Source organism: Myodes glareolus, chromosome 15 (assembly GCF_982192425.1).
Source record: "Myodes glareolus chromosome 15, mMyoGla1.1, whole genome shotgun sequence".
Taxonomy (NCBI): Eukaryota; Metazoa; Chordata; class Mammalia; order Rodentia; family Cricetidae; genus Myodes; species Myodes glareolus.
The window spans coordinates 72,646,468-72,673,970 of NC_142040.1; the positions used below are offsets into that span (position 1 = coordinate 72,646,468).

The following is a 27,503-nucleotide window of genomic DNA, read 5'->3' on the forward strand; positions in this document are numbered from 1 at the left end:
GGTCTGTTTGTTTTACAAATTTGCTCCAGAGAAGAACATTCATTTTGAGATTATTATAAGAAATTCACATGGAAAAGTCATTGCTACGTCTTTGAAATGAAATACGAGTAGAGGCATGGTGGCCACCTGGTGTCGGCCTCTTATGAGCAGAGGCCCAGAGATCAGGGCTCCAAGGCTGCCGGATCTCCAGGGTGAGTTCAAAGCAGGCCTGGGCAATTTAAGAAATGTATGTATATTCCAGGAGGTGGTGGTGTTTACACTGTTCAAGGCCTGCCTGGTCTACAGCGCAAGTTCTTGGAACACCAGGGATACACAGAGAAACCCTGTGTGTTTGTGTGTGTGTGTGTGAGAGAGAGAGAGACACAGAGACACAGAGACAGAGACAGACAGAGAGACAGAAAGAGAAAGAGGAAAGAAGACAGAAAGGAAGATCAGACAAAGAAAGAATTAAAAAAGAAAGAAGCGAAAAAGAAAGAAGGAAGGAAGGAAAGCAAGCAAGCAAGCAAGCCTTGTAATGAAATAAAAGAACAAAAATGAATGGGAGGTAGCTGGGTGATGGTGCAGGTTCCTTGAAGTCTGGAGGTCCTGAGTTTTAACACACAACACTAAAAAGAGCAACACAACAAAATGAAAGAAAGGCATGTGGAGGCTGGTAAGTGGAAAGAGCATTCTTCTGCTGCAGTGTTACAGTCCGAGGGGCGGGAGGGGGTTCTTGATCTGGTTTGGTTCCTTGTTTTTCTGGCAGATGAAGAGTTAGAAGGGAAAATATCCCAACTGCAACATGTCACTTAATGGGAAAATATCAACCACAGCAGAGAGAATCCAAAGGCAAAGAAGGGTGTTATTAGGGCTGGGGAAACACAACCACAGTAGGGCACACAGAGGAATCCTCTGCTCAGCTGAACATAGGAGCCTGTCTCCTGTCTCCCCAGGCGGGGCTTTGAATGCTCTTGAGGAAACTTCCTCCCTGAGGCTTACTGGAGAGCATGGTGAAGGTGGCAGTAGGTCCACAGCTTTGGGGTAAACATGTCTTCATCCTTTAGCTGTGGGGCTAGACCATCAGCAGGAGGGAACTGCTGTCAGAGGAAAAGCCAGCCAACCTGATATTTGAAGATCCCAGGCTTTTGCCTCTTTTCTTTCTCCATGGTATTCATTTGCTTCTTCTTTCAGGACCTTATAATGTGCATAAAGTTTATTTTAAGGTCTTTTATTTGTGCCTCAACTCTATTCAGGGCCCGTTATGGGAGGGTTGCTGCTATAGTGGAGACAAACTGTCCTGGCTTTTATTCATTGTGTTTTTGAATTAGCATCTGGGCATCTGGTATTGAGAAGATTGTAATTCTTGGTTCTGACATTGTCTTGTTTTAATTGAGTACATGTTTTGTTTCTTGGTTTCTGTTTCCTCTCTGGCTCTCAAGGGATTGGCCAGTAGGAAGAGTGCCTTTGGTCCTGATAGTTATGGGAACTGGGGGTACAAAGTAAAATGTGGTTTTGTGTATTAGGACCTGAGACTTAGACACCAGGAAGGGTTGGTAGTGGAGGAGAATCATCAGAAGAGGGAGGAAAGGAGGATGTTTCACAGGATCTTCATTGTTAAGTTCCAGAGTGTGTGCTAAAGAAGTGGGGATGAGGCTGGGAGATTGTTCTTGGAGGGATGGAGGGAGAAGGAGCAACTGCAGTTAGCCTGTCTCCCAAATCAGAGTGAACTGGTTCCCAGGGAGTGCCTGCTGGAGTTGGAGGAATGGGAAAGAAAGTCTGAAGGGAGAGAGCTTAGGAGGGGAAGAACTGTTAACTCTTCTAGAAATGAGGTGGGGGATGGGCTGCAGCAAGTGTTCTGATGCAGAGCTGGGGATGATAATGGAGGGATGGCCTTGAAGCATTGAAGGGAGAGGAGAATATGTGCAGTTAGTCTACCTGCTTCGCTGGCTGCAGTGCCATGTGGGTCCCCAAAATTGCCTGCTGAAGTTGGGGAGAGGGATAAAGCAGTGAGTACGGTGAGGCATGGGTCAGGAGGTGATATCTGTGTAATCCACTGGAGATGGGGGCAGCGAAGAATGGGGCACCTCAGCAGATGGTCTTCTGCAGAGCCTGAGAGGAAACTGGGCTATTGGGTGTGAGGAGCCAAAGGAGAGGGGGCAATCTGTCGGTATATTTTGTTGATGCTATCATAAATAAAGCCTGTCTATAGATCAGAGGGCAGACCTAGTTACTGGGTAACCAAAGAGGACTGGAGGTCTCTACAGACAGGAAGTGATATGGCAGAGAGAGAAATATAAGGCAGGAGACAGGACGTCATCCCTGTTCAACTGAGGAGTTAGCTGTAGTTTTCTCTTTCTCTCTCTGATCTCTCAGCATTTGCCCTGATATCTGGCTCCAGGGTTTTATTATTAATACCAATTAGAATGCGCACAACAATTGGTATTCAACATTTCAGCCTAATTTCATGAAAATAACGCTTGCCTGTGGCTTGCCAGCCACTGGCAGGTGCCAGAGCCCTACTCCGGGTCTCTCAGTGGAGTCACTGCACCACAAGCTAGGTTTTCTTTTCTTGTTCTGTGCGAGTTCTGGATGTTCCTGTTGTAGCCTCCTTACAGCAACCTTCAGCTGCCACCCGAACTGCAGAAGCACTTAGAGCTCCAAGTGCCACAGGACCTTCTTGCCTTAGAACAGCTAGTTCTGCCATCTGGAATCTTCTGCTACACATGCTGCTGCTTCTGCACAATCCCACGTGTAGTGTTTCAGACGGCAGGCTTCCTGTCCCCTATGGGTTGCAGAATGCCCCTAGACACCCTGTCTTTGGGCTTCCACTCATGACCACATGCAAGAAACTGAAGTGATCCTCAACCAGACGTGTCCTGCCTGTGCTCTCTGCTCAGACATGCTATGCAGCAGCAGCAGCACACTCCACTTGTCAGCAGACTTTGTGAGACAATTGGGAATTCTAAAAGGGAGAAATTAGGTCAAAAAAGAGAGAGGATTTTTCCCATGTTAAAAAAAAAGGGCAAGCACAATTAATATGAAGAAAGTTGGGTCTCTTATTACTATACAATGTATGATTCAAAATTGGTACAATTAATTAAATGGAGGGATAATCAACTAACCTGGGATTACATAATGTTATTTATACTGTTGCTAAATCTTGGTTTATCTCTGAGAAAATTGGCTGATATGAGTGCTGAGATACAGGACATAGAAAAACTAATTAAAATCGATTGTGAAGATATTCAATGGAGAGCCAATTTCAGCCTTGCTTTATAAGTTTAGAGAAGAACAGCCTACGCTTTTAGAACAACTATCCTTAATATATTCAGTCACCTTACAGCAACTGCCAAATGATAGATATCTGCAAGGTAGCACAATAGTTGAATGAATACCTGCAGAAATATTAGGTTTAAAGAGATTCAAGGAAGTAATAGTCTCATATTGCTTGCACTTACCTTTTTTGAAGCATGTGTTAAATTCATAGTCAACCTACAATAGAATTATCACTAAAGGCTGGATATACTTGATTACAGGAGTTTTGGAGACTGGTTCTCAATTACAAAGATAAACCTAGTGGAGAGATGAGGCTAATATCATCTAACAATGGAGTAGGACGAGAGGCAAAGAGACCTCCGAAAATCTACATCTTGGAGAGGGAGATTTTAGTGATGTAAAAAGGCCTCATTAGTTGATGACCACATCTTGGATTTTTGCCACTCAGCAGCTTTCAATGCTCATGACAGAACTGGAAAAGCAGGAAAAAATTGAGTCATTCACTAAAGTTATACGGGGACCAAAAGAATCCTTTATGGATTTCTTACAAAGATTGTTTTCAGCAGTAAATAGAATGATACTAAACTCAGAAGCAAGATAAATAATAATTTAATCTCTTATTTGAATTTCTTGATGCATAATACAAATGATAATTAGACTACTAAAGGCAAGATCAGCACCCTTGTAGGAATAAATCCAAGACACACTCAATACTGAATCTCATGAGCATGATGATGCATGGCTAGGAGAGGTGATTTCCAGTGGTTTGAAAAAAAATAAAAATATCAAAAATTTCAATTGTGGTAAATAAGGTCACCTCAAAAGGGACTCTATATTGGGCATTCCTCAAAACAATGCTTTTTCTATGAATAATCCAAACACTACACCCCTACATTCTGGATTATGCAGATGATGTGACAAAGGCAGGCATTGGACTAACGAGTGTACATTAGAAAGGAACACTTAAGGTAACCCTTTGTTGATAGGAAAGGCCTTGAGGAACCTCTCAGAGGATCGTGTGCCAAGTCAATTCAGTTGTTTCCTGTCCCATGGAGGAAACTCCTCCCAGGGCAATTAAAGAACCTAATGCCTATTGTAAGAAATTATATTACCCCAGAAGACAGAAAAGTTATAGAAGAGAGAACAAAAAAATCAGAAGAAACAGTAAAGCACATACTTTGCTAGACTTCTAAAAATGAACAAGCCCCCCCCCACATAAAAGGTGAATTATATTGTTTTTGAAGGTCTGGTAGAAACAGGTGAAGATGTACCAATAATCTTAGTATCCAAATTGACCTCTTCTGGAGACAAATGTTCATTTTTAAGGGACTGAAACTATCTCCCCTAAAAAAGAGCATGAGTTGTGTCAAATGTTTGGGACAGGACAGAGGAGAAAACTAATATGTGGCTAACATGGCACAGAATTTGTGGGAAAATAATGTGTTACATCAATTGAATACTCATTTTGACAGTACACAAATCTCAAAAAGTCATAAATTAACATATATGTTAATATATATTAGGACAGTCTGCGCCCATTCAGTGTTGTACAAGAAGAGGGCACAACAGTTGCTAATCTTCCAAAGGCACTAACAGGTCTATCTTTAAAACTGTTGAAGAAAATTGTATGGGTTGCACAATTCATTTCAACAACAAAGAACCTGTAGGTCGTAGAAGAGCTGGTACAGGAGCAGTTAATTGCTCATCATAATAAGGAATCAGCCAGCCATTGGATCCTCCTGCATCTATTATTAAAAGGCAACCTGGAAAATCGAGAATTGCAAGAGATCCAAGTAAGAGTTGTTAATAAATTGATTTAGCAAAAGGATTCTCTACATTAAGGAATTCTTTTGCCTTCTTTTTACCTAAGGATGGCTACTTATACTTTTCGATGTCAAAGAGTGTCTTTCTACTGTACGTTTACAAGAAAAACACAGAGAAAAATGTGCCTTCATCATGCCTACTTGTAATAATTCATATCCTGTTAAGAGATATCAATGAAATGGTCTTCCCCAGGAAATATTAAATACACCCAACCTATTCGAATATTTTATAAGTCAGCCATTAGAAATGATGCATGAGCAGTTTCCTGATTCTATAGTTTAACTTTATATGGATAACATTTTATTACCTGATCAAAATCTATATACTTTGCAATGTTTCAAGAAGTAAAGAAAATTTTGCCTTGTTGGGGATTAAAAATTGCTCATGAAAAAATGCAAAGAGGAGATTCTAATAATTATTTAGGATATAGAATAGGTCTACAAAAAACTTAGACCCCCAAAGTGTAATATGGAGAGGTCAATATACTCTAAATTATTTTCAAGATTGGTAGGAGACATTTCCTATGCAAGGCCCACTATTAGGGCAAAACCTGATGAACTGAGTAATGTGTTCAAAAGCTGTTGGTGGAGGCTGCTCATTCATCCCCAGACACTTAAGCCAGAAGTACACAGAAACTGTATGATTTGCAATACTCTTTGGCCAATAGCTTAAGTATATTTATAGCTACCTCTTACATCTTAAATTATGCCATTTCTATTTATCTGTGTGTCACCACATGGCTGTGACTTACTGGCAAGCTACCAGTATGACTGTCTCCTGCAGGCAGCTACATGGCTTCTTCCTGACTCTGTCTAGTCTCTCTCTCTACACCTTTGTTTGGATTTCAAGCCTGGCTTTACTTTGTTAAGACAATGACCAAAAGCAGCTTTATTTATTAATCAATAAAAGCAACACATATACAGAAGGACTCCACACATCATTTCCTCTTTTCAGTTTAAATAGATTGGAATGCCAACATGGTCGAATCATTTGGGGCTGATGCCCATCACCGACTTTGGTTCTGGATTATTTTGTGCCCAGTCCTGTTTGGGAGAAAAGTATCTGAGACCATGACTATGCCTCAGTGCTCTGTGCTTGGCCAAGCAGCAGAATCAGGTCTGCTAGGAATACACAGACAGGAGAGCATGGCAGATTCCTGCTGCCACACACAGAGATTTTTTAGGTCATGCAGTGTGCTGCATGGAAGATTTAGCAATTACATGGGTAAAAAGGGTTTATGTGCTGCATGCTCCTTCTCAGAGTTAAAGTGGTGAGCACAGCTCCTGCCTGGCAGTCCCAGAGCTGGCAGAAATGAATGGTACCTCCACCATATTGGAAGGCAGAGAGGCAGAGCCAGCATCCAGAGCCACTGCAACAAACCTGCTTACCATTTTAAAAAGTGGTCCTAGTCAGAAAAGAATTACTGATATTTAATAAAGACAGATTTAGATTAAAAAAAGACACCCCAATGGGTCACAGTGTGAGATAAATTACATAGGGTTGAGAGAGAGAAGAAAAAAGACTATAGATAGTTATGAAAAGAAGTGACCGGTTTTAAAAATTTTTAGAGGAGTCTTTAAAGAGACAGAGGACAGGCAGTCATAGATTAAAGGAGTAAATAAAAAAAGAAGCCATGTGAAGACGGAAAACACGCAGAAAGTCTGTATTATGTATATTATTATGTCACCAGGTGGTGAGTAAGCCCTTGAGTTTCTAGAAAGACAGGGAGAAGTAGGTTAGATGGCTGTGGTAGATGTGACACAAAATTTATATTTGTCACACAAATTAATGCGTGAAACTGTGGACAAGGGATGTGCAGAAAGTTCTTCAGACGGATTCTGAAAGGTCATTGCAAGTAAACGTCAGAGATTTGTAGTTTTTACTTTGTTCGATGATTTTAAACATCTCCGTGGCCCTGACCCATGCTCTTCACTGCATGGATTCAACGTTCATATGCCAACTGTCGGTGTCAGCAAATGAGAAAAAGGATTACTTACTTCTTTGAATTATTGGGTATTAAACCAAAACCATCTTTATACTCAAGTGTTGTAGCCCTTACCTGAAGCTAGTCCACCCTGTCCATACTCACAGGCTAACACCGGGTGCTCTGATCACATGACTGAAACAACCTAATCCTCTGTTGTCCCCTTGCTCAAGCCCATTTTCTTTTTCACCAGCAAGCAATTGGGCAGGAGCCCAGGCATTGTACAAAACACCTTCGGTGGGCTCCAAGAGGTCTGTCGCGCTGACTTATGGGAAATGTAGTCCCGATCGCGATGAAGACCCAGGAAAGGGTTGTGAATCCAGAACCTCCATGTTCAGTCTTCAAATTTAGCTTCTCCCTAAGGTTAGGTGAGTGTCCTGCTCAGCGCTGGACTTGGATTTCTTAAAGGAAGGTTGGTGTAGGGTGCAGCGCCGTCCTGCAGATCTGAGGGACTGTGCAAGGTGGCGGGTATGACGTGGAGGTTGCTGACTTGGGCTGCTTAGCAGGGAGTCAGGAGAAGCTGACCTGGAGATGCTGTGCTGACCTAGGCTGGGCTGCTGCACCTTGGTGCAGGTTCGAGGGTTTAGGGCGCCACGCCAAAGCCATGTGCTGTGAGTGCCCAGTCTCCTAGGACGCCCCTGCTGACCGAGCCCGCCTATGCTTCTGGTCCTTGAGGAGCTGAAGGAAGCTCGCTTTCCTGCTTGGCTGGAGAAGCATGCTCCCCCTTAGCTGACTCTCAGACACAGGACAATAGACAGATTTCTCAGGACTTCCAGAAGGGCGAACACGTAGTCTCACCTATAATATTTTTCTTTTTTCTTTATTTCTTCTCTCTCTCTCTCTCTCTCTCTCTCTCTCTCTCTCTCTCTCTCTCTCTCTCTCTCTCGTTTGTTTGTTTTGTTTCCGAGGTAGGATTTCTATTTTTAACAGCCCTGGCTATCCTGGAACTCAATAGGCCAGGATGGCCCTGAACTCTCAGAGATCCCCCCCCCCCCGCCCCGCCCCACGCCCCTTGCCTCTGCTTCCCGGAGTGCTGGGATTAAAGGCGTGTCCCACCACCGCCCGGCTCTACCTATGCTTTATAGAACACCTATGCCCTTCCATATTTAGGAAATTCACCTCTCTGTTCCTAAAGTTCCTAGTTTCCAGGGACAGAGTACTGTGAGGGCAATTGCTGTACGGGTTGTTAGTTCCATTTCCCTTGGAATGAATTTTAATATTTATGGAAGCCTCTGGTGGAATAGAAACAAGTTATATACGCTCTTGTGATCAGAATCGTCACTGTACACTCCATATACCCACAGAAATATCTTATAGTTAGTATGAACGTATCTTTGCTGAATCCAGATAATTACGAACTTCACATTGCAGAGTGGAACATACTGAGTAATACTGTATCCAATTCCTTTTGAGACTGTGATGTCGGAAATTTCTACTCCTTTTCAGATGTGAGAGAGGACTTGGTGTGATGAGATAAGTGGACTTCATGATTGACAGGAGGAGGCTTGAATATCTCTGAAAGGAGGAGTGTGGGCAGAAGTGTCTCTCCCCCACGCAGTTCCCAAATAACAAATCAGTCTGAATATGAATTATTTATTCTCTTCCAATAGCTCAGGCCTATTAATAACTAACTCTTACATTTTAAATTAACCCATATTCCTTATTTACTCTCTGCCACATGGCAGGACCTTTGCTAATATAGAACATTAATCTCCTTCTCGATCCAAGTCTGCTGTCAGACTCCACCCTTCATGTTCAGATCATCCTTAGTTGGTCATGCTTGCCATACTTCCTGCCTGATTCCTGCCCAATCAGCATTTTATACCAGTTCTAGTGGCAAATCTTTACACTGTACAACAGGATTTTTCCACAGCAGAGGGGAGAAATGGCCCAGCTGACCTGGCAGACTCTGGGCATTGTCCTCTCATCACATGCTTCCCTTCTGGCTCTTCTCTTTATTTATAGTGTCTACACGCACTCAGGATTCTGTCAAGGAGTGTGGCATCCAGGCCCACTGATGCTCCCTGAATAGTTCTGGGAAGGTTTGCCTATGTTTTTGTGCTGAACGACATACAATAAAAGACAACTTTGAAAGGCTGTGACCCACACAGCGCCATTTGATTTGCATATAGAAGTTTCTTCCTCGTGGGACAACTGCAGCTCTAGTCTTCAAGGGAAGAAGAGATCATTTAGTCTGGAGCCATTTGGGTGACTATGCCCTGGGAACAAAGACTGCATCATCTCAAAGAACATGCTCCAAGCCAGAAACAGGCATATTTTTGTTTTATAGTTTTGCAGAACACTGAATGTCATTGGTCAAGGCAAATTTAAAAGACACTGGTGGTTACACTAGAGAGGCAGGTGCTGCAGATGGGTGGAGCTATTCTATATGCCTGTGATCTATCTGACGTTATACGTAGGTTTTGGATGAACAGAAGCTAATGTTCTGCTCAGTCATTGGATTCTAAAAGTTTTTTACTCTATTGTCACAAGCTGTTTGGTCCACTAGAGAATGTTGCAAGGAATGGCTGTTTTTGAAGCATAAAACCAGCCCAAGGTAAGGTAACTACTCTCCTAACCTGCAAAATTGCATTCTCTTCAGTTTGGAATCTCCACATGGTCCATCAGTCTCTGCAGACAAAGACTCTTCCCAAGAGTTTTCACTCACAGCCAGACACAGCTTCTTTTCAGAAAGTTTCCTCCACAGCCACTCCCCCTAGCTCACGTGCCATTGGCATACATATACTGTCCAAGTGTGTGTCAAGCCAAGTGTTTGTGTGCTGGAGACTGGCTGGTGACATGGAGTGCACTCTTGGGAAACATGGGCTTCAAACCACTTTGTCCTAGCTCCTGGAATTCTCAGTGAGTTTCCAACCATATCTAAATTAATAGAGACTTCCTAGTTCCTGTTGTTAATCTGTAAGGAAAATAGTAACTTATGTGAATTGGGAAAAGCACACTGTATTCTACATCAAAACAGCGTCCTTACAATGTAGAGATGATATAACCACATGCTCCTGTACACCTACAGGTACCCAAATATTTGTATACTTTTTGAATTAAGCCTATTCTGTAGCTCATCCTGTCATCTTTGCATTTTGGTGAAGATTCAGGAAACCTGTGATCATCCTCTGCTTCATAGGACATTCAAGGTGAGCCTAAGCTTCATGAGACCTTCTGCTTTAAAAAGAATTTTAAAAGCATAGATTATTGGGTGTGGTGACTACTTCTGGTTCCCCTCTGATGTAGGAGGGTCATCTGTCTATTGTGTTAATTTCATTTGTTAATAAAGAAACTGCTTGGCCTGATAGGTCAGAACACAGGTAGGTGGAAAGACAGAACAGAATTCTGGAAGAAAGAAAGCAGAGGCAGGCAGTCACCATGACTCTCCTCTCCGAGACAGACGCAGGTTAGGATAATTCCCAGTAAGCCACCACCTCGTGGTTCTACACAGATTACTAAATATGGGTTAAAGCAAGATGTGAGAGTTAGCCAATAAGAGGCTAGATATAATGGGCCAATCAGTGTTTAAAAGAATGCAGTTTCCGTGTAATTATTTCGGGGGTAAGATAGCCAGGATCCAGGTGGGAACACAGCCCACCTCCGCTAATACACTCCTCATTTCTGAGCACCAGCAACCTAACAGATATCTATCCAACTGATATCTTGCTTATTTTCTAAATTTATACATTTTTTTTCACTAACATCCTTTTGTTAGTTCATCATGTGTGGATGACTAGATGCTTCTATTTGCTGGCTGGGAAGGAACCTCTCCTTTGCCTGTTTGACTGTTTCTCTGGATTTGCAGGGAATGTTTGTTATCCTTGTGGTGCGGGAGAATTGTCTGTAATCAGTCAATCATATTTTAAGTAAATGCTGATTGGCCAGGCAGGAAGTATAGGCAGGAAAACCAGAAAGGAAGTAGAGGTGATGCAAAGAGAACAGGAGAATTCTGGGAAGTAGAAAGTTCCCTCCTCCATTCCTGCCCAGATCACCGAAGAAGCAACATGTGAGCTGACAGCTGAAAAAGATACCAAGCCATATGGCTAACATGGATGGATAAGGATAATGGGGTAATATATGTTATAAGATGTAATAAGTAGCCAGAGCTAAGGGCCAATCAGTTTATAATCTTATGGAGTCCTCTGTGTATACTTTGGGGTATGCCAGCTGTGGGGTGCCGGGCAGGACAGAAACCCACAAACAAGCCAGCCTCCAAGCTACATCTTTGCACATTCATCATTATTTTCTATCATAACCTCATGGTTCTTTCTTCTAACTTTACCTGAATTTTTCCAGACCAGAATTCTGGCTCAGCAAATGGTAATGACAACCGCATTTACCACTGAGCTTCACGTGTGGTATTGCCACCATCCAGGCAGTAAACTGTGAACGTGGGATTCCTCCCTCTTCCCTGGGAAGGCATCCAGTCTCCCTTGGTGTGCAGTCCTGTCCTTTCCTCCCAGGCTCTTATCCTGATTACTGTCAGTGTGAGTGATGATGTGGATGGATTTACTGGTCTTTACAAACTCGGGTAGTAACCTGTCATGTTCAACATGTCTGGAAGAACTCTGAAGAGACCTTGTGTTTGGGTACTGACATTCATTTCCTGGTGATGGCTGTGTATCTGCCAGAGGCCATGTCTTTTGTATAGTTTCAGATACAAGAGTCTTTTGTTCTGATAAATGAGTGTTAATTGTCATTGTGCTACTAAGTTTTGGTGGTACTGTTTGTGTTCAAAGTGGCCCTTTGTGTTTTAGTCACAAATTTGACCTCTTATTTCTTCCCACAGACTTCTTGCTAATCACATCCTTCTCTACAACCTAAAACATTACTTCCTGTATTTTCTTTAGATTTGGTTTGTAGGATATAACTTGTTAAATGTTTTTTATATTATCTTTGTCTTTCAGGTATGGCAGATAGTTTTGTTATGTGTAGTAGCTTCTGTTGGCTGTCATGGTCTATAAAGACTTGGAATGCATTTCTCCATTTCCTTCTGCATTCCAAATTTTCCTTTGAGAAATCCACTCTTATCCCTAGGGACATGCCTTTTCACTGGCAGCTTTCTGCTACTGAGCCATCTCTTCCACCTCAGCAGTACTCTTTGCAGCCCCTCCCTCTCTAAGTATGGTTCTTAATATCATGGGAGTTCCCAGGATCTTATGCCATTCACTTTCCTTAATGATGAGTTCTGTGCCACATCACAATACTCCATCAGACTAATGTTAGGGATAGAGCTCACCTATGTTCGAAGGGCTTCTAGCTCTCTTCTCACTCTGGGTGACCTCTAGATTTATATAAAGAAGGGTATATGCCTGTTTCTTCAATTCATATTTTTACTGCTGCTTTAAATTGTTTAATGTTTAATATCCATTCCTTTTCTTTGTTTCAGGAAATGCTGTCATTCAGGGATGTGGCCATTGATTTCTCTGCAGAGGAGTGTGAATACCTGGGCCCTGATCAGTGGACTTTGTACAGGGATGTGATGTTGGAGAATTTCAGCAACCTTGTGTTCCTGGGTGGGTTGTCTTTTTTAAAAACTGTTGCTGCCTTTTAAGTCCTGACTCTTGTAATCAGGAACTGCAGCTCCAGTACCACCAGCAGTGATTATTCCACAGAAGCCTCAGCCTGAGGGAATTCTGTTCCCTCATGCCCTGCCTCTTTCAGTGCTATGAAGGGAACTCATAAATTTCTGCCCTTCTAAAGAACTCAAGATTCAAAGGTTAAGGTAAAAATTTTTCTCTTCAGAGAGGCTGAATAGCAGGTAGCTCACCTTCTCTCCTGTCTCGTTTCTACTAAAATGCCCTTTCTTCTCCTAACCCCTACTTACAAACACTCCTCCCCCGGCCTCCTCCTTCCACTTTCAGTCAGATGGTAGCTGCCTCAGCCTCCTGACTTAAGGTGAATTTTATTTAACCAGATAAATGTAACTCATTTTTGAATCATTAAGAAATTCTACCAGAGCATGAACAAAAGAAGCACACCTTAAAGATATATTCTATAATATATCTAATATATAATATATCTAATATAATAAAAATATATTCTATAACATGTGTGTGGGAACCTTCCATGGTGGACTCTTAACTGTCATCATAAGACTCGCTTACTTTCCACGGTGTCTCAAGGGAGCTCATGCTTCCAACAATGAAACGTATGGTGTAGCATGAGGGCCAGCTTGTTGTGGTATCTGTTCCCGCCTGGTACCCTACAGCCGGCAAATCCCAAAGAGAAATCACACACAGGATTCCATAAGGTTATAAACTGATTGGTCCATTAGGTCAGGCTTCTTGTTAACTCTTATAACTTATATTAACCCATTATTCTCATCTATGTTAGCCATAATGGCTCCGTACCTTTCTCAGCTGGGCAAGTTACATGCTGCCTCTTCAGTGGTCTGTGCAGGAGTGGCTGAGGGCTTCCTATGTCCCAGAATACTCCCAGTCTCTTTGCTCCACCCCTACTTCCTGTCTGGCTTTCCCGCCTATACTGCCTGCCTGGCCAGTCAGCGTTTTATTAAAATGATTGACAGAATACAGACAATTCTCCCGTATCATTTCCCTCTTTTTTTTTTTTAAACAAAGGAAAATACCCATAGTCCATTTGTTGGGAATGTGGGCATAGTATTTCAGGCTACTTCCTGCTGGTTGGGGGCACTGATAATCTTATGGGGACCTAAAGAAAACTTAGTTATAATCAAGTCATGACTGGAGTATCCTGTGAGTCTTGATCATCTCAGGCAGCAGTCTTCAACCTGTTCTGGATGAAGAACTCAGACATCTGGGCCATCTGTTCCTACCGGAGATTTCTCAGGTGGCCTCCCTTGATCAAAGTTGATTTTTCTTAACTCAGAATGAATCCATAGCCTCTCATTTTCTGTGGAAACAAAAGCAAAATCTCTTCTCCAAAGTAACATACCCCTCAGCCAATAGTATGGTGCAAATTTTAGGAAAAATTGGAGAGAGTGTTCCTATACCTTAGAATGATTTTATTTTTTCTTGTGTTCATAACACCTTCCCATTCTTTTTAGAGGTGTCCTTTATATTGGTGGTAATGTCATAAAGTAAATGGCATGAGTGGGAAGCACACGTGTTAAAAAGAATACCACACTCTACAATTTAAATATTTTTCCTTGTAACTGATAGACAGTAAGCTCAGGACCTGCAAATCCTAAATTCCTCCTAAGCATTCTGATTTGCTCATCAGGAAAATCACAGAGAACTAATTTTCTACAAGCCTTGTTTGTATCCTTTTATTTTATATACAGTCCTAGAGAGGACATGTGATCCCCAGGAGAACACACTAATAATGATGTTCTCTTTTCCCTTAAACAGGTCTTGCCTCCTCTAAGCCATATCTGGTCACATTTCTGGAGCAAGAACAAGGACCTTCAGATATGCAGAGTCAAGAAGCAGCTGCCATGGAAACAGGTGTGTAGGAATGAGGGGACAGAGGCCAGGGCAGAGGCCAGAGATCCAGCAGAAAGCCAGGCTTTGTCAGCAACATTGACTCACAATGTTGTGATGGACATACGGTTTAAAGGATTTCGTTTGTATTCTGCTGTGAGAAGAGGATATTTATGATGCATTGATTCTGTTATGCTTTGTCCTTCTCCCATTAGGTCAGCCTCTGTTTACAGTAACTGAGTTTTATAATTTCTAGGTGAACATGATTTGTTTTTCATAACTTAGTCAGTAGATTTTATTCATAAAATGTGCATACATATTTCTGTCTTTGATCCTGGAAATATGTTATTTAATACTGTTATGTACAGGTTTCTAGTTATGCAGCCAAAGTTTAATACCTTCCAAAACTAAATGTCTGCAGTTAGGATATATATGAACTATTAACTTTTGTGTCTTTCAGTTTGGACTACTTTATACTTTGTGATCATCTAGACTTAAATTTACATATATATATTTAAGTGGCTCATTTAAAATAGCATCATAGTTTTGTTTTCTTAATTGTTGATGTTATACCTTCCTTATATGTTTCACATTGATTAATAATCATTTGTTTGTATGTTTTCATGCTTTTTATTGTTACTGCAAGTTATATAATTTCTTCCTCTCATGATGCTTTTATTTGGCTGAACAAATTACAGCTATAGAAATTTGAATATAACATTATTCAAAATGAAAATGCAGGTATGAGTCAATGTTTCTGTTCTTTAAACTGAATATAAATTTAAATAATTTTGCTCAGTTTTCATTCATTTCCCAACCTTTACTCACCTTTACAACCACTATACAGACAAAGAATTTGGCATAACCCTTCTGTGGAACTCACAACCTATTAGATACCAGGAAATTAATTTAAGAATGAAGCCATTTAAGTGTGAAGAATGTGGCAAGGCCTTTCGTATTCCGTCGTTGCTTTGTGAACACATGAGAATTCACACAGGAGAGAAACCCGTCAATTGTGAATTATGTGGCAAAGCATTCAGAACTTCATCAGCAGTTTCCGTACACAAGAAAATTCACTTAGAAGAGAAACCCTACAGTTGTGAAGTATGCGGCAAAGCATTCAGAAGTCCATCAGCATTTTCTGTACACAGGAAAATTCATACAGGAGAGAAAGGATACAAGTGTGAAGTATGTAATAAGTCCTTCTATATTCCATCACAACTTTCTGTACACAAGAGGATTCATACAGAGAAACCCTACCAGTGTGAAGTGTGTGACAGAGTCTACAGTAGTTCATCAGGGCTTTTTCAACACAAGAAGATTCATATAGGACAGAAACCCTACAAGTGTGAAGTATGTGGCAAGGATTTCTATTTTCCATCACGACTTTCTCTTCACAAGAGAGTTCATACAGGAGAGAAACCCTACCAGTGTGAGTTGTGTGGCAAGGCCTTCACTTTTCCGTCAGGACTTTCTCTTCACAAGAGGATTCATACATTAGAGCAACCCTACCAATGTGAAGTATGTGGCAAAGCCTTCTATGTTCCATCATTACTTTCTCATCATAGAAGGATTCATACAGGAGAGAAACCCTACAATTGCTAAAGTATGTTCAAAGGCCTTCAATTGTCCTTCAAAACTTTCTGTACACAAGGGGATTCATACAGGAGAGAAACCCTACCAGTGTGAAGCATGTGACAAAGCCTTCATTCATCCATCAATACTTTCTCAACACAAGAGAATTCATACATGAGAGAAACCCTCCATGTGTGAGGTATGTGGCAAGGCCTTCACTTTTCCACCAGGACTTTCTCTACACAAGAGTATCATACATTAGACAAACTCTACCAGTGTGATGTATGTGGCAAGGACGTCTATGTTTCATCTGTTCTTTCTCAAGATAGACGGAGTCATACAGCAGAAACACCCTACAAATGTGAAGAAAGTGGAATAGCCTTAAATTGTCCATCAGCGCTGTCTAAACACAAGAGAACTCATCCAGGAGAGAACCCCTACAAATGTGAAGTATGTGGCAAATCCTACAGTAGTTCATCAGGATTTTATGCACACAAGAATATTCATAGAGGAAAGTAACCCTAGAAGTGTGAAGTATGTGTTGATGTCCCATGCTGCATCATTACTTAAAATACATGAGAGAATTTGTACAGGCAAGAAACCATACAAGTATGAGGCAAAGCTTCTATGTTCCATCATGACTGTCTGTACCCAAGAGCATTTAACTCACACTCAACATTCACACTGAAAAAAAAAGGTTTCTAAGAATATTACAAAGAATTTATTGTTTTGCATCAACAATTTAACATCAAAATAATCACAGTGTAGAGGAATCCTGTAAAACAAAGGAAACTCAAAACTACACACAAGGAAAATGAGAAAATAATAAATACCAGAGATTACAACAAATACCAGTGGTAGGTTTTTTGACATACCTGCATATCAGGAAACGTTCTTTTTGAGAAGACCTGCAGATACAAATAATGTATAATGCCTTTAAATAAAATTCCATTCTGATCAACTCCCAGTGCATTTACATTATGTAAAAACCTACTCGTGACTCTGGCAGTAATTTTGTTTGACATATTCACCTCATAACCCATTTTTTTAGAGCATGAACAATTTACTGAAGATGAAAATTGTTATAGAGTGTTTGATTACAGTGTATTTGCTGAGATTGACATATTTACTGTAAAATCTGTGTGTAGTTGTTAGGTGATCACTCACCACAAACACCTTGAATCCAAAAGCTTTGTCCTTGAATATTGTAAACATCGTTAAATAAAGTCACCTAAACATCAAGAAATGGAGCAAGAAAACAGGTCAAGGAAGTGAACATAGGGTTAAGCCATAGAGAGTAAGAGGGTATAAGGGGGACTGATAGAGAGATGCACAGGAGTAGAAGGGAAGGACATCAGATTTGAGTAGTCTAGTCTGAGATGGCACAGGCTGCGAGGAGTTATTTTAGGATATCAGCTGAGGAGAAAGGTCAGGTGGGTGCCTTCGATGCCCCCCTGAGCTAGCAGACTATGTCGTGTTTGGGTGAAGCTGGAAGAGTTGAGGCACATCAATGTTCTGGAGTCAGCACCAGTGCAGCAAATGGTCCAGATGTCAAAACCAGACCTGTCGGGGTGTGTTTAGCCTTTTGTATTTTTCAGCCGGTCCATCCTTGCTGTGCTGTTTCTTCTGTATTAGAATCAGTTGTTGGGGCTGGAGAGATGGCTCAGAGGTTAAGAGCACTGATTGCTCTTCCAGAGGTCCTGAGTTCAGTTCCCAGCAACCACATGGTGGCTCACAGCCATCTATGGTGAGGTCTGGCACTCTCTTCTGGCATGCAAGCATACATGGAAGGAATCTTGTATACATAATAAATAAATAAATCTTTTAAAAAAAGAAGGTAGAATCAGTTGTTGATTGCATGCCAGTGTGGTAGAAGTCGTTACTTGTTTTTATGTTGGGGGAGGTCACAGTCACAAGAAATTGCCTTGAGTCTCACGTGAGATGAGCACTTGGGGTCTTTTAAACTCTTGGAATTTTGAACTACATTGTGGGACTTTTTAGTTGAATCCGATTTTACTTATGAGGTGAGTGTAAGGTTGGGAAAAAAGGAAAGAATGTTACAACTTAAATTTATGAAGCCATAGGCAACATGATGGTTATAGAAGGAAATGTGATTTCCAACAGAACACAAAACATTATTTGTACCCCAGTATACTCACAGTAGCTAAAGGGAATTACCTCTGAAGGGTGTCCTCTGACCTCCATGTTTAGGCCCACACATAATACATACATATAAATGTACATTTAAAATAAATTTGAAATATGCTTTTAATTTGTGTTTGTGTTTCCTGTAGACAAGGGGTAGAGAATTAATACTTAAGACTCCATTGGTAACTCAATGAGATATAGAATCATATGTTAGACAACCTCTGTTCATTTCTTTGCAGAGGTTATATTGGTTAATTGAGGTCAATGAGATATAGAATCATATGTTAGACAACCTCTGTTCATTTCTTTGCAGAGGTTATATTGGTTAATTGAGGTCAGAATGCTGCTGATTCTGTTTATAGGCATCTGTTTGATGAGATCCTCCATACTATAAGGAAGAAAACTGCCTGAAAACAAAAATTCTTCTATCCTGCTGTGGATGGAACACGATCAGCTGCTTCAGCAGTTACTGTTATCTTAGGTTCTCACCATGTCTGGTAATTTGAATAACTATTGCCTCATGTGTTGTCTGAGGTTTCTGTCCCACCAGGTCCCATAACCATTTAGTCCCAAATAAACACACAGAGGTCTACATTTATCATAAACTAATTGGCCCATTAGCTCAGGCTTCTTATTAACTCTTTCTTACATCTTATATTAGCCCGTTATTCTTGTCTGTGTTAGCACATGGCTTGATACTTTTTTTGGCGAGGCAGTCACATCTTGTATCCTCTGCATCTGCAGACTGAAACTTTCATCTTCCCCAAATTCTCATTGCCATGCCTCTATTTCCTGCAGCCTGCCTATACTTCCTGTGCGGCTACTGGCCAATCAGCATTTATTTAAAATATAATTGACAGTGTACAGACCATTGTCCCACAGCACCAAAGGACTCATATATTTGATTTCTTAGTCATTGGGAAAGATTATCTTTGAAAAGGATTAAGAAATGTGACCTTTAAAATGTCCTTGCTCCTCCCAAGACAGAATAACTTCTATACCAGGGCACAGGTTCATTATCATGAACAAGGCTCTCATCTTGAAAAAAGATTCTTTAGACTCTGCCTTTCCTAAAATGTAAAAACTTAACCTTTTTATTTCAGAGTTTCGTAAGTAATTATATTAAAAATATGTCCCCAAATATTCTATTTCTTCAAAATAATTGCTTATGTTTTCAAATACATATGTCAGAATGCCAATTTTAAAAAGTACTGTGACCTTATTAAATGAGGTGTGTCATGGGGGGCACTATAAGGTGTCAAAAGCCAAATCTAGGCCCCGTGTTTCACTCTTCCTCCTATCTAAAGATCCCGATGAAAAACTCTCCATCACCACGTTCACTTGTGTGCCTTAGACCCCAGTTCGCGAGCTTCTGGAAAGGGGCTGGAGGTTGAGAATACACACGCAGAGACAGACCAACACACAGACCTTCCATCACTGGTACCAAAAGCCCTCTTTAATAGCACCTTGGAGGTTTAAATACCCTGCTGTCAATGGCCAACAGGTGGAAATCCCATCCTCTGATCCTCTAGGCAAAGCACAGCTTCTAGTCACTTCAATTAGAAGGCTCTAGTAGGGAAGAGCAGCTGAAGGCCAGGAACCCAATTGGTCCCAACACCTCCCCCCCCCCTCTAATTTTTTTATAAAACAGAAGACCCTCAAGTCTTAGGTCATCTCAGAAGAGTAAACCCTCACTGATCTTTGGGAGGCCCCTACTCAACTGAGACCACCAACCTTCATTATTATAAACCGGTGGGGCAGAGGGAGTTGGATGTGAGTCTTTTTGTACTCTATGTTTTCTCAACTTTCTAAAGAGGTTTCTTATTTCCTTACATATGATTTCCTCCTCTTCTGATGAATCCTCCTCACTACCCTCCACTAGCTCTAAACCATCAAACTCTTCCCTATCGTCCGACTCTTTTCTGAACCAAGAAAAGATACCTCCCATCTTTACTCCTCAATATGTCTCCGTCGGCCAGGAACAATGCTGTCTGTTTACCTCTCTCGGAGGGGCTTCCAAGGGCGTTCTCTCAGCGTTCCATCTCGCTATATCAGAGGGACCTCCAATTGCTGCGCACTGCGGCCCCGGTCTGCGCTCTATGTGCTAGACCCCAGTTCGCGAGCTTCGGGAAAGGGGCTGGAGGTTGAGAATACTCATGCAGAGACGGACCGACACACAGACCTTCCATCACTGGTACCAAAAGCCCCTCTTTAATAGCACCTTGGAGGCTTAAATACCCTGCTGTCAATGGCCAACAGGTGAAAATCCCATCCTCTGATCCTCTAGGCAAAGCACAGCATTTAGTAACTTCAATTAGAAGGCTCTAGTAGGGAAGAACAGCTAAAGGCCAGGAACCCATTTGGTCCCAACACTTGTATGCCTCAATGCCTCTTGTCAAGATGATAATTGGGTAAATTTCTACCAGTGTAAGCAAGCTCCAATTAAATGCTTTCTTTAACAGTGTTGCTATACCATCAGGTCATACACAGTAATAGAACATTGATAAAAGCAGAAGTTGATATCAGAGAGCTCGATGTTTCTGTGTATGGCCGACCATGATCTTGTTTGGTGGAATATGGAGAATTAGGATAGACTTTATAGTAGAAAATTGATTGAAGACTTTTGAACAAGAAGGAGCCATTGTATTAGGCACATGGAAGATAATGCTGAGTGATAATTGAACTATGGGGTGCCAGAAGGATCAGAAGGGGAGAATATTAGAAAGTCACCTACAGATGCTTTTGTGATATTTTGGTAAAGAATGTGCCTACTTTTTGTCGTAGTCCAAAAATATCCGCCTTACATTGAATTTAGGAGTTTTGCATTAATAGGTTTGGCATAGCCGCCCCCCCCCCCAAAAAAACCCTTGAATTGACACTGTTGTGTGGCTTTTAGAGACCACACTCATGCAGATCTATAGTTTTTTTTTTTTTTTTTAGATCTTGCCTCAAGTTTATTTGTAAAATCAGCATAAGGTCCTGATCATCTGCAAATACTGTGTAGATATTCACACCAGTCCATCTATCTTCACACTGGTAGACTGAGACCTTTTTTATGGGGCCTTCACAGGGGCCTGGGCACCTTTGGGAGCCTGAGCTGCAGCTGAGGCCTCTGCCTTGGCTTGAACCTTGGGTTTTGTTTTTTTGGAGCCTACGACCCCTGGCCATATAGCTTCTAATCCGCTTCCCAAGCTTGGGGTGAGCACTCAACGCGAGCCTGGTGAGTTTGCGGGTGGGGCCCTTTTGCACCTTGGGCTTCACCACCTTGGGCTTCACCAGGGCCTTGATGGCCTTTGCATTATTCGCCTGCATCTTCTTCAGGCCTTTCTTGTTGTGCTTCTTGGCAAAGCGCATGTTCCTCAGGAACTTGGGGTCGACCCCCTTGAGAGATTTGTATCTTTGTGACCGTGGTTTCTTGATGCCATTTCTGTGCCATTTCCGGGACTGGTTGTGTGTGATGCGGTTCTTGGACTTGGCCATGGCTGGACGTTAACCGGCTGCTCCCGAAACGCCTGCGACCGAAAGAGAAAGAGAAAGGCCGCGGTGCAGCACGGGAAATAGGGCTGACACCACCGGAAGAAAAGACGGAAAAACTTCCCTTAGTGCTGGTGGGATAGAAAGGTTCTGCGACTGGAAAGGAAGGGCTCATTCGTAGACCCTGCTGCACACTTTGCGCCTGGCCAGATCTATAGTTTTTTAAGGAAAATTATAAAATGTATTGATTGAGGAGAATTGGAGCACCAGGAAATGTAAGGGATCCAAGTCTCTGCTAAAAGAGAAAAAAAAGGTGTAAGGGAAGCCTGGTGCTAAATGGAATAAAAGGAGTGGTAACATCAGGGCAGAACCCACCTAGGTCAGCTTTCAACATCTTAAAAGAATGAAAGGAAAACGTAAGAAAAAAGGGAACCGTCAGCTATAGACTGATGCCGATGTAATTGAAGGAGGGGTCCAAATTCCAGCCACAAGAAATAGTAGAAATTTGAACCATAGTCCAGAGGATTTGGATTAAAAATCAAGAAAGTATGGGAGGAAAGAGTTGTAGAATCTTGCCTCCATGGCTAAGAAATTTTGCTGATTCCTGGCAAGTATAAGGGGTTTCCCCACAGAGTAAAGCTATGAAAGTCATTCCTAAATTTGGGTAGAAATCCCCAAATGTTGGAGGTGTCAAGACTTACGGGGTACCTTACCAGAAGAACTGTGGACTGGTTGTGGAAGCAGTCTGAGAAAAAGAAGTATATTGCAGTCAAAAGGGGTGAAATGAGTTGGAGTTCTGAAGCATTTTGGCATCTGAAATGGAGATGAAGAATCCTGCGGGTTTAAGTCTCACTTTGATCCAGTACTTTCCTTTCTTCCCTTTGGAATATGAAATGTACATTCTGTGCCTTTGGTAATGTAAGTATGCCATATACCTTTTTTCTTTCTTTAACAGGGTTATGTTTAGTACAATGCCATAAGTATTCAGTAGAGATGGTGAACTTTGGACTGATAATAAGTGTAAACACTGTGATACATTATGGAGTCTTTTGAAGTTGAACTGAGTGCATTTTTGCATCAATTGATTGCAAGCCTATAGGAGCCAGGAAATGGAATGTGGTGGATAATATAAGATTTTCCCACCTAGTCTCATATATTTAAATGCTTAGAACTCAGGGAGTGACACTATTTGCAAAGGATTAAGTGTTAAATATTCTTGTTGGAGGAAGTGTATCCTTAGGGATGGGTTTTGAGGTCTCACATCCCAAAGCCAGGTCCCAAGCCATGTCTTGTTCTTCATGTTTTCTATGGCTCTGAATCTTGAACTTACAGCTACTCCTCCAGCACCAAGTCTAACTGTGTGCCACACTGCTCCCTACCGTAATGACAATGGACTAAACCACTGAAACTGTAAGCAAGCCCAAATTTACATGCTTTCTCTTATAAGAGATTTCCTGGTCATTCTGTCTCTTCTCAGTAATAGAAAACTATAAGAACAACCATGGTAGACAGTGATCTTAAACGATTTTTCAATTTAAATCCTCTATCTTTACATTGCTTTTGTGAGCATATTTTATTACTGTAACAGGAATGGCTACTAAAGTTGCATACCAAATGAATACATGAATCTGACATTTAATACATATGCCCAGCTATTCTACCACAGCAGGAAATGAATATTGCAATGTTGTTTAAGTGAAAGAAAAGGATGATTTTAGTGCTTAAAGAAGAAATTATTTCAATTTTTACATCTACATCCCACATACACGGGCACCTAAGTTTGTAAAAGAAAAATTGCTAAAGTTTAAATCACAGATTGATTATCACACATTAGTACTGGTAGGGTTCAGTATTTCAGTTTCACCAATGGACAGATCATTCAACCAGAAACTAAGCAAAGAAATACTGGACCTAACAGATGTTATAAACCAAACACACCTAAGCATATCTCTAGAACATTAGACCCAAACACAAAAAATATACGTTCTTATATGTACCTCATGGAACTTCCTCCAAAATTAACTACATACATGTTCCCAAAGCACATCTCAACAGATACCAGAAAATTAAAATAACCCCATGCCTCCTATCACACCACCACAGACTAAAGCTGGATTTCAACAAGAGAAGCAGCAGGAAGTTTGCAAACTCATGGAACCCAGAAAACTTCAGAGGGACTGAAAACTGGGGTCAAGGCAGGAATAGAAAAAGTAAAGACTTTCTAAAGTTCATACTATAAATGTGGTCATCTTTCATCTGAATTTTAACAAACAAAGCTTACTTGAAGTTCAGAATGTAAAACAGCCCCACTGATCAGCCTTACAGACCAGGCAGTGGTGAGACACACACTTAATCCCACGAGCCACACTAGTTTGCTATAGAAACCAGGTGGTAGTGGTGCACATGTTCAATTCCAGGCTTAGAGAGGAATGGAAAATATGAGAAGCTCTCACACACAGTCCCGTTCTGAGATTCCTGGAGGCAGGATTGCCAATTCAGACTGAGGTAGAGTTAAGAGCCAGTGTGTTGGCTCTTTTCCTTTTCTGACCTTCAGTTTGAACCACAATATCTGTCTCTGGGGTTTTTATTAATTGTGCAGCATAGGAAGAACTCAAGAGACTAAATATCAAAAACCAAATCATCTAATTTCAAAATGGAATAAATATCTAAAGAGACAATTTTCTTTTATTTTTTGTTTTGTTTTTCTTTATGTTTTCTTTCTTTTTCTATTTTGTTGAAGCAGGGTTTCTCCATAGCTGTGGAGCCTGTCCTGGAACAAATTCTTGTAGACCAGGATGGCCTCAAACTCAACAGAGGTCCACCTGCCTCTGCCCCCAAGTGCTGCACCACCATCATTCAGATTAAAGAGACAATTTTTTAAAGAGGTCTCTCAAATAACTGAGAAACACTTTTTAATGTATTTCTTTAGCTTTTTAAAATGAAACTTCTTTGAGATTTCATCTTCTAATGTCGGAATGGTTAAGTCAGTAACACAAATGTCAGGTAACACTGGTGAGGATGTGGAGCAAGTGAAACACTTCACTGCTGGGAGAGCGAACTTGTACACCCACTGTGGATATATTACATACAGTTGGGAATTGATGTACCCTAAGATTCAGCTAAGCAACTCTTGTGCATATACCCAAAGAATGCTTCATTCTACCACAAGGACCTGCTCAGACGTGTTCATTGGTGCTCTGTTCTTAATTGTCAGGAATCGCAAACAACTTGCATGGCCCTCAACAGGATAATGGAAAAACAAATGTGATTCATGCTGTGGAATAAACATTTCATTCACTCTAAACATGTGTCATTATGATTGGTTTAATTAAAAGTAGGATGGACAGTAGCTAGGCATGATTTTTCAAGCACAGGATGCTGGGAAGAAGAAAAAGGGGAGAGTTGCCACACAGATAGGGAGAAAGCAACATGAGCAGTACAAGTAAAACTAATAAAGCTACCAGACAAAAAGCATATTGATAAAAATATACTAATATGAGTTGTAAGAGTTAGTTAGCAGCAAGCCTAAGCTATTGGTTGAGCTTTTATTTTTTATTTTTTTTTTTAATTTTTTTTTTGGTTGAGCTTTTATAATGAATAAATGTCTGCCATTTTTGGGAGCTATCTGGAAGGACAGAGGAAAATCACCTACGGGTACATTTACACACAGAGTATTACCCAGCTATTTTTAAAATGACATCATGCAGATTATAAGCATATGAATGGAACTAGAAAACACCATCTTTCAAGAGGTAACCAAGACCCAGAAAGTCAAATATGGCATGTATTCAGTTATACGTGGGTATTATCCATTAAATAAATGATAACCAAACTTCAGTCCATAGACATAGGCAGGTTAGTTTAAGAGGAGAGGTCTGTGAGTGTGCATCACACTGCCCTCAAAGGGGAAAAAAAAGCGATTTTATAGATGGACTTAAGTCTGGTGGGAAAAAAAGCAATAGTGATTAGATGTGAGAAGGTAAATGGGATGGAGGAAAGAGAGCTGGAATTGAGGAGCATTTTGGTTTAGGTTGTGGAAACCTAGTACAGTGATAACTTCCTAGAACTGTGAAAGTGATGCTATTGAGAATTCCTAGTAATAGGCCATATGAGATCTCAATTGACCATATATTGCTCTAAGGCAAGCATTATAATTGGTATTAAGAATAAAACCCTGGAGCCAGATATCGGGGCAAATTCTGGGAGATCAAAGAGAGAAAGAGAAAACTACAGCTAACTCCTCAGTTGAACAGGGATGACGTCCTATCTCCTGCCTTATATTTCTCTCTCTGCCATATCACTTCCTGTCTGTAGAGACCTCCAGTCCTCTATGGTTACCCAGTAACTAGGTCTGCCCTCTGATCTATAGACAGGCTTTATTTATGATAGCATCAACAAAATATACCGACAGATTGCCCCCTCTCCTTTGGCTCCTCACACCCAATAGCCCAGTTTCCTCTCAGGCTCTGCAGAAGACCATCTGCTGAGGTGCCCCATTCTTCGCTGCCCCCATCTCCAGTGGATTACACAGATATCACCTCCTGACCCATGCCTCACCGTACTCACTGCTTTATCCCTCTCCCCAACTTCAGCAGGCAATTTTGGGGACCCACATGGCACTGCAGCCAGCGAAGCAGGTAGACTAACTGCACATATTCTTCTCTCCCTTCAATGCTTCAAGGCCATCCCTCCATTATCATCCCCAGCTCTGCATCAGAACACTTGCTGCAGCCCATCCCCCACCTCATTTCTAGAAGAGTTAACAGTTCTTCCCCTCCTAAGCTCTCTCCCTTTAGACTTTCTTTCCCATTCCTCCAACTCCAGCAGGCACTCCCTGGGAACCAGTTCACTCTGATTTGGGAGACAGGCTAACTGCAGTTGCTCCTTCTCCCTCCATCCCTCCAAGAACAATCTCCCAGCCTCATCCCCACTTCTTTAGCACACACTCTGGAACTTAACAATGAAGATCCTGTGAAACATCCTCCTTTCCTCCCTCTTCTGATGATTCTCCTCCACTACCAACCCTTCCTTAGACTTCCTGGTCTAAGTCTCAGGTCCTAATACACAAAACCACATTTTACTTTGTACCCCCAGTTCCCATAACTATCAGGATCAAAGGCACTCTTCCTACTGGCCAATCCCTTGAGAGCCAGAGAGGAAACAAAAACCAAGAAACAAAACATGTACTCAATTAAAACAAGACAATGTCAGAACCAAGAATTACAATCTTCTCAATTCCAGATGCCCAGATGCGAATTCAAAAACACAATGAATAAAAGCCAGGACAGTTTGTCTCCACTATAGCAGCAACCCTCCCATAACGGGCCCTGAATAGAGTTGAGGCACAAATAAAAGACCTTAAAATAAACTTTATGCACATTATAAGGTCCTGAAAGAAGCAAATAAATACCATGGAGAAAGAAAAGAGACAAAAGCCTGGGATCTTCAAATATCAGGCTGACTGGCTTTTCCTCTGACAGCAGTTCCCTCCTGCTGATGGTCTAGCCCCACAGCTAAAGGATGAAGACATGTTTACCCCAAAGTTGTAGACCTACTGCCACCTTCACCATGCTCTCCAGTAAGCCTCGGGGAGGAAGTTTTCTCAAAAGCATCCAAAGCCCCGCTTGGGGAGACAGGAGTCAGGCTCCTATGTTCAGCTGAGCAGAGGATTCCTCTGTGTGCCCTACTGTGGTTGTGTTTCCCCAGCCCTAATAACACCCTTCTTTGCCTTTGGATTCTCTCTGCTGTGGTTGATATTTTCCCATTAAGTGACATGTTGCAGTTGGGATATTTTCCCTTCTAACTCTTCATCTGCCAGAAAAACAAGGAACCAAACC

General features: G+C 41.4%; 1 protein-coding gene and 1 pseudogene across 1 annotated transcript; one reads left to right on the forward strand and one right to left on the reverse strand.

Annotated features, from left to right (window-relative positions):
* Positions 1 to 493: 493 nt before the first annotated feature.
* Positions 494 to 16,250, forward strand: LOC146891536 (uncharacterized). Its single transcript, XM_087897007.1, has 4 exons — positions 494 to 652; positions 12,456 to 12,582; positions 14,398 to 14,493; positions 15,317 to 16,250. The coding sequence occupies exons 1-4, from the start codon at positions 641 to 643 to the stop codon at positions 16,072 to 16,074; spliced, it is 993 nt and encodes a 330-aa protein (XP_087753133.1). The 5' UTR covers positions 494 to 640; the 3' UTR covers positions 16,075 to 16,250.
* Positions 16,251 to 21,119: 4,869 nt separating this feature from the next.
* LOC125396000 (large ribosomal subunit protein eL29 pseudogene) lies at positions 21,120 to 21,750 on the reverse strand (annotated as a pseudogene).
* Between the last annotated feature and the right edge of the window lie 5,753 nt (positions 21,751 to 27,503).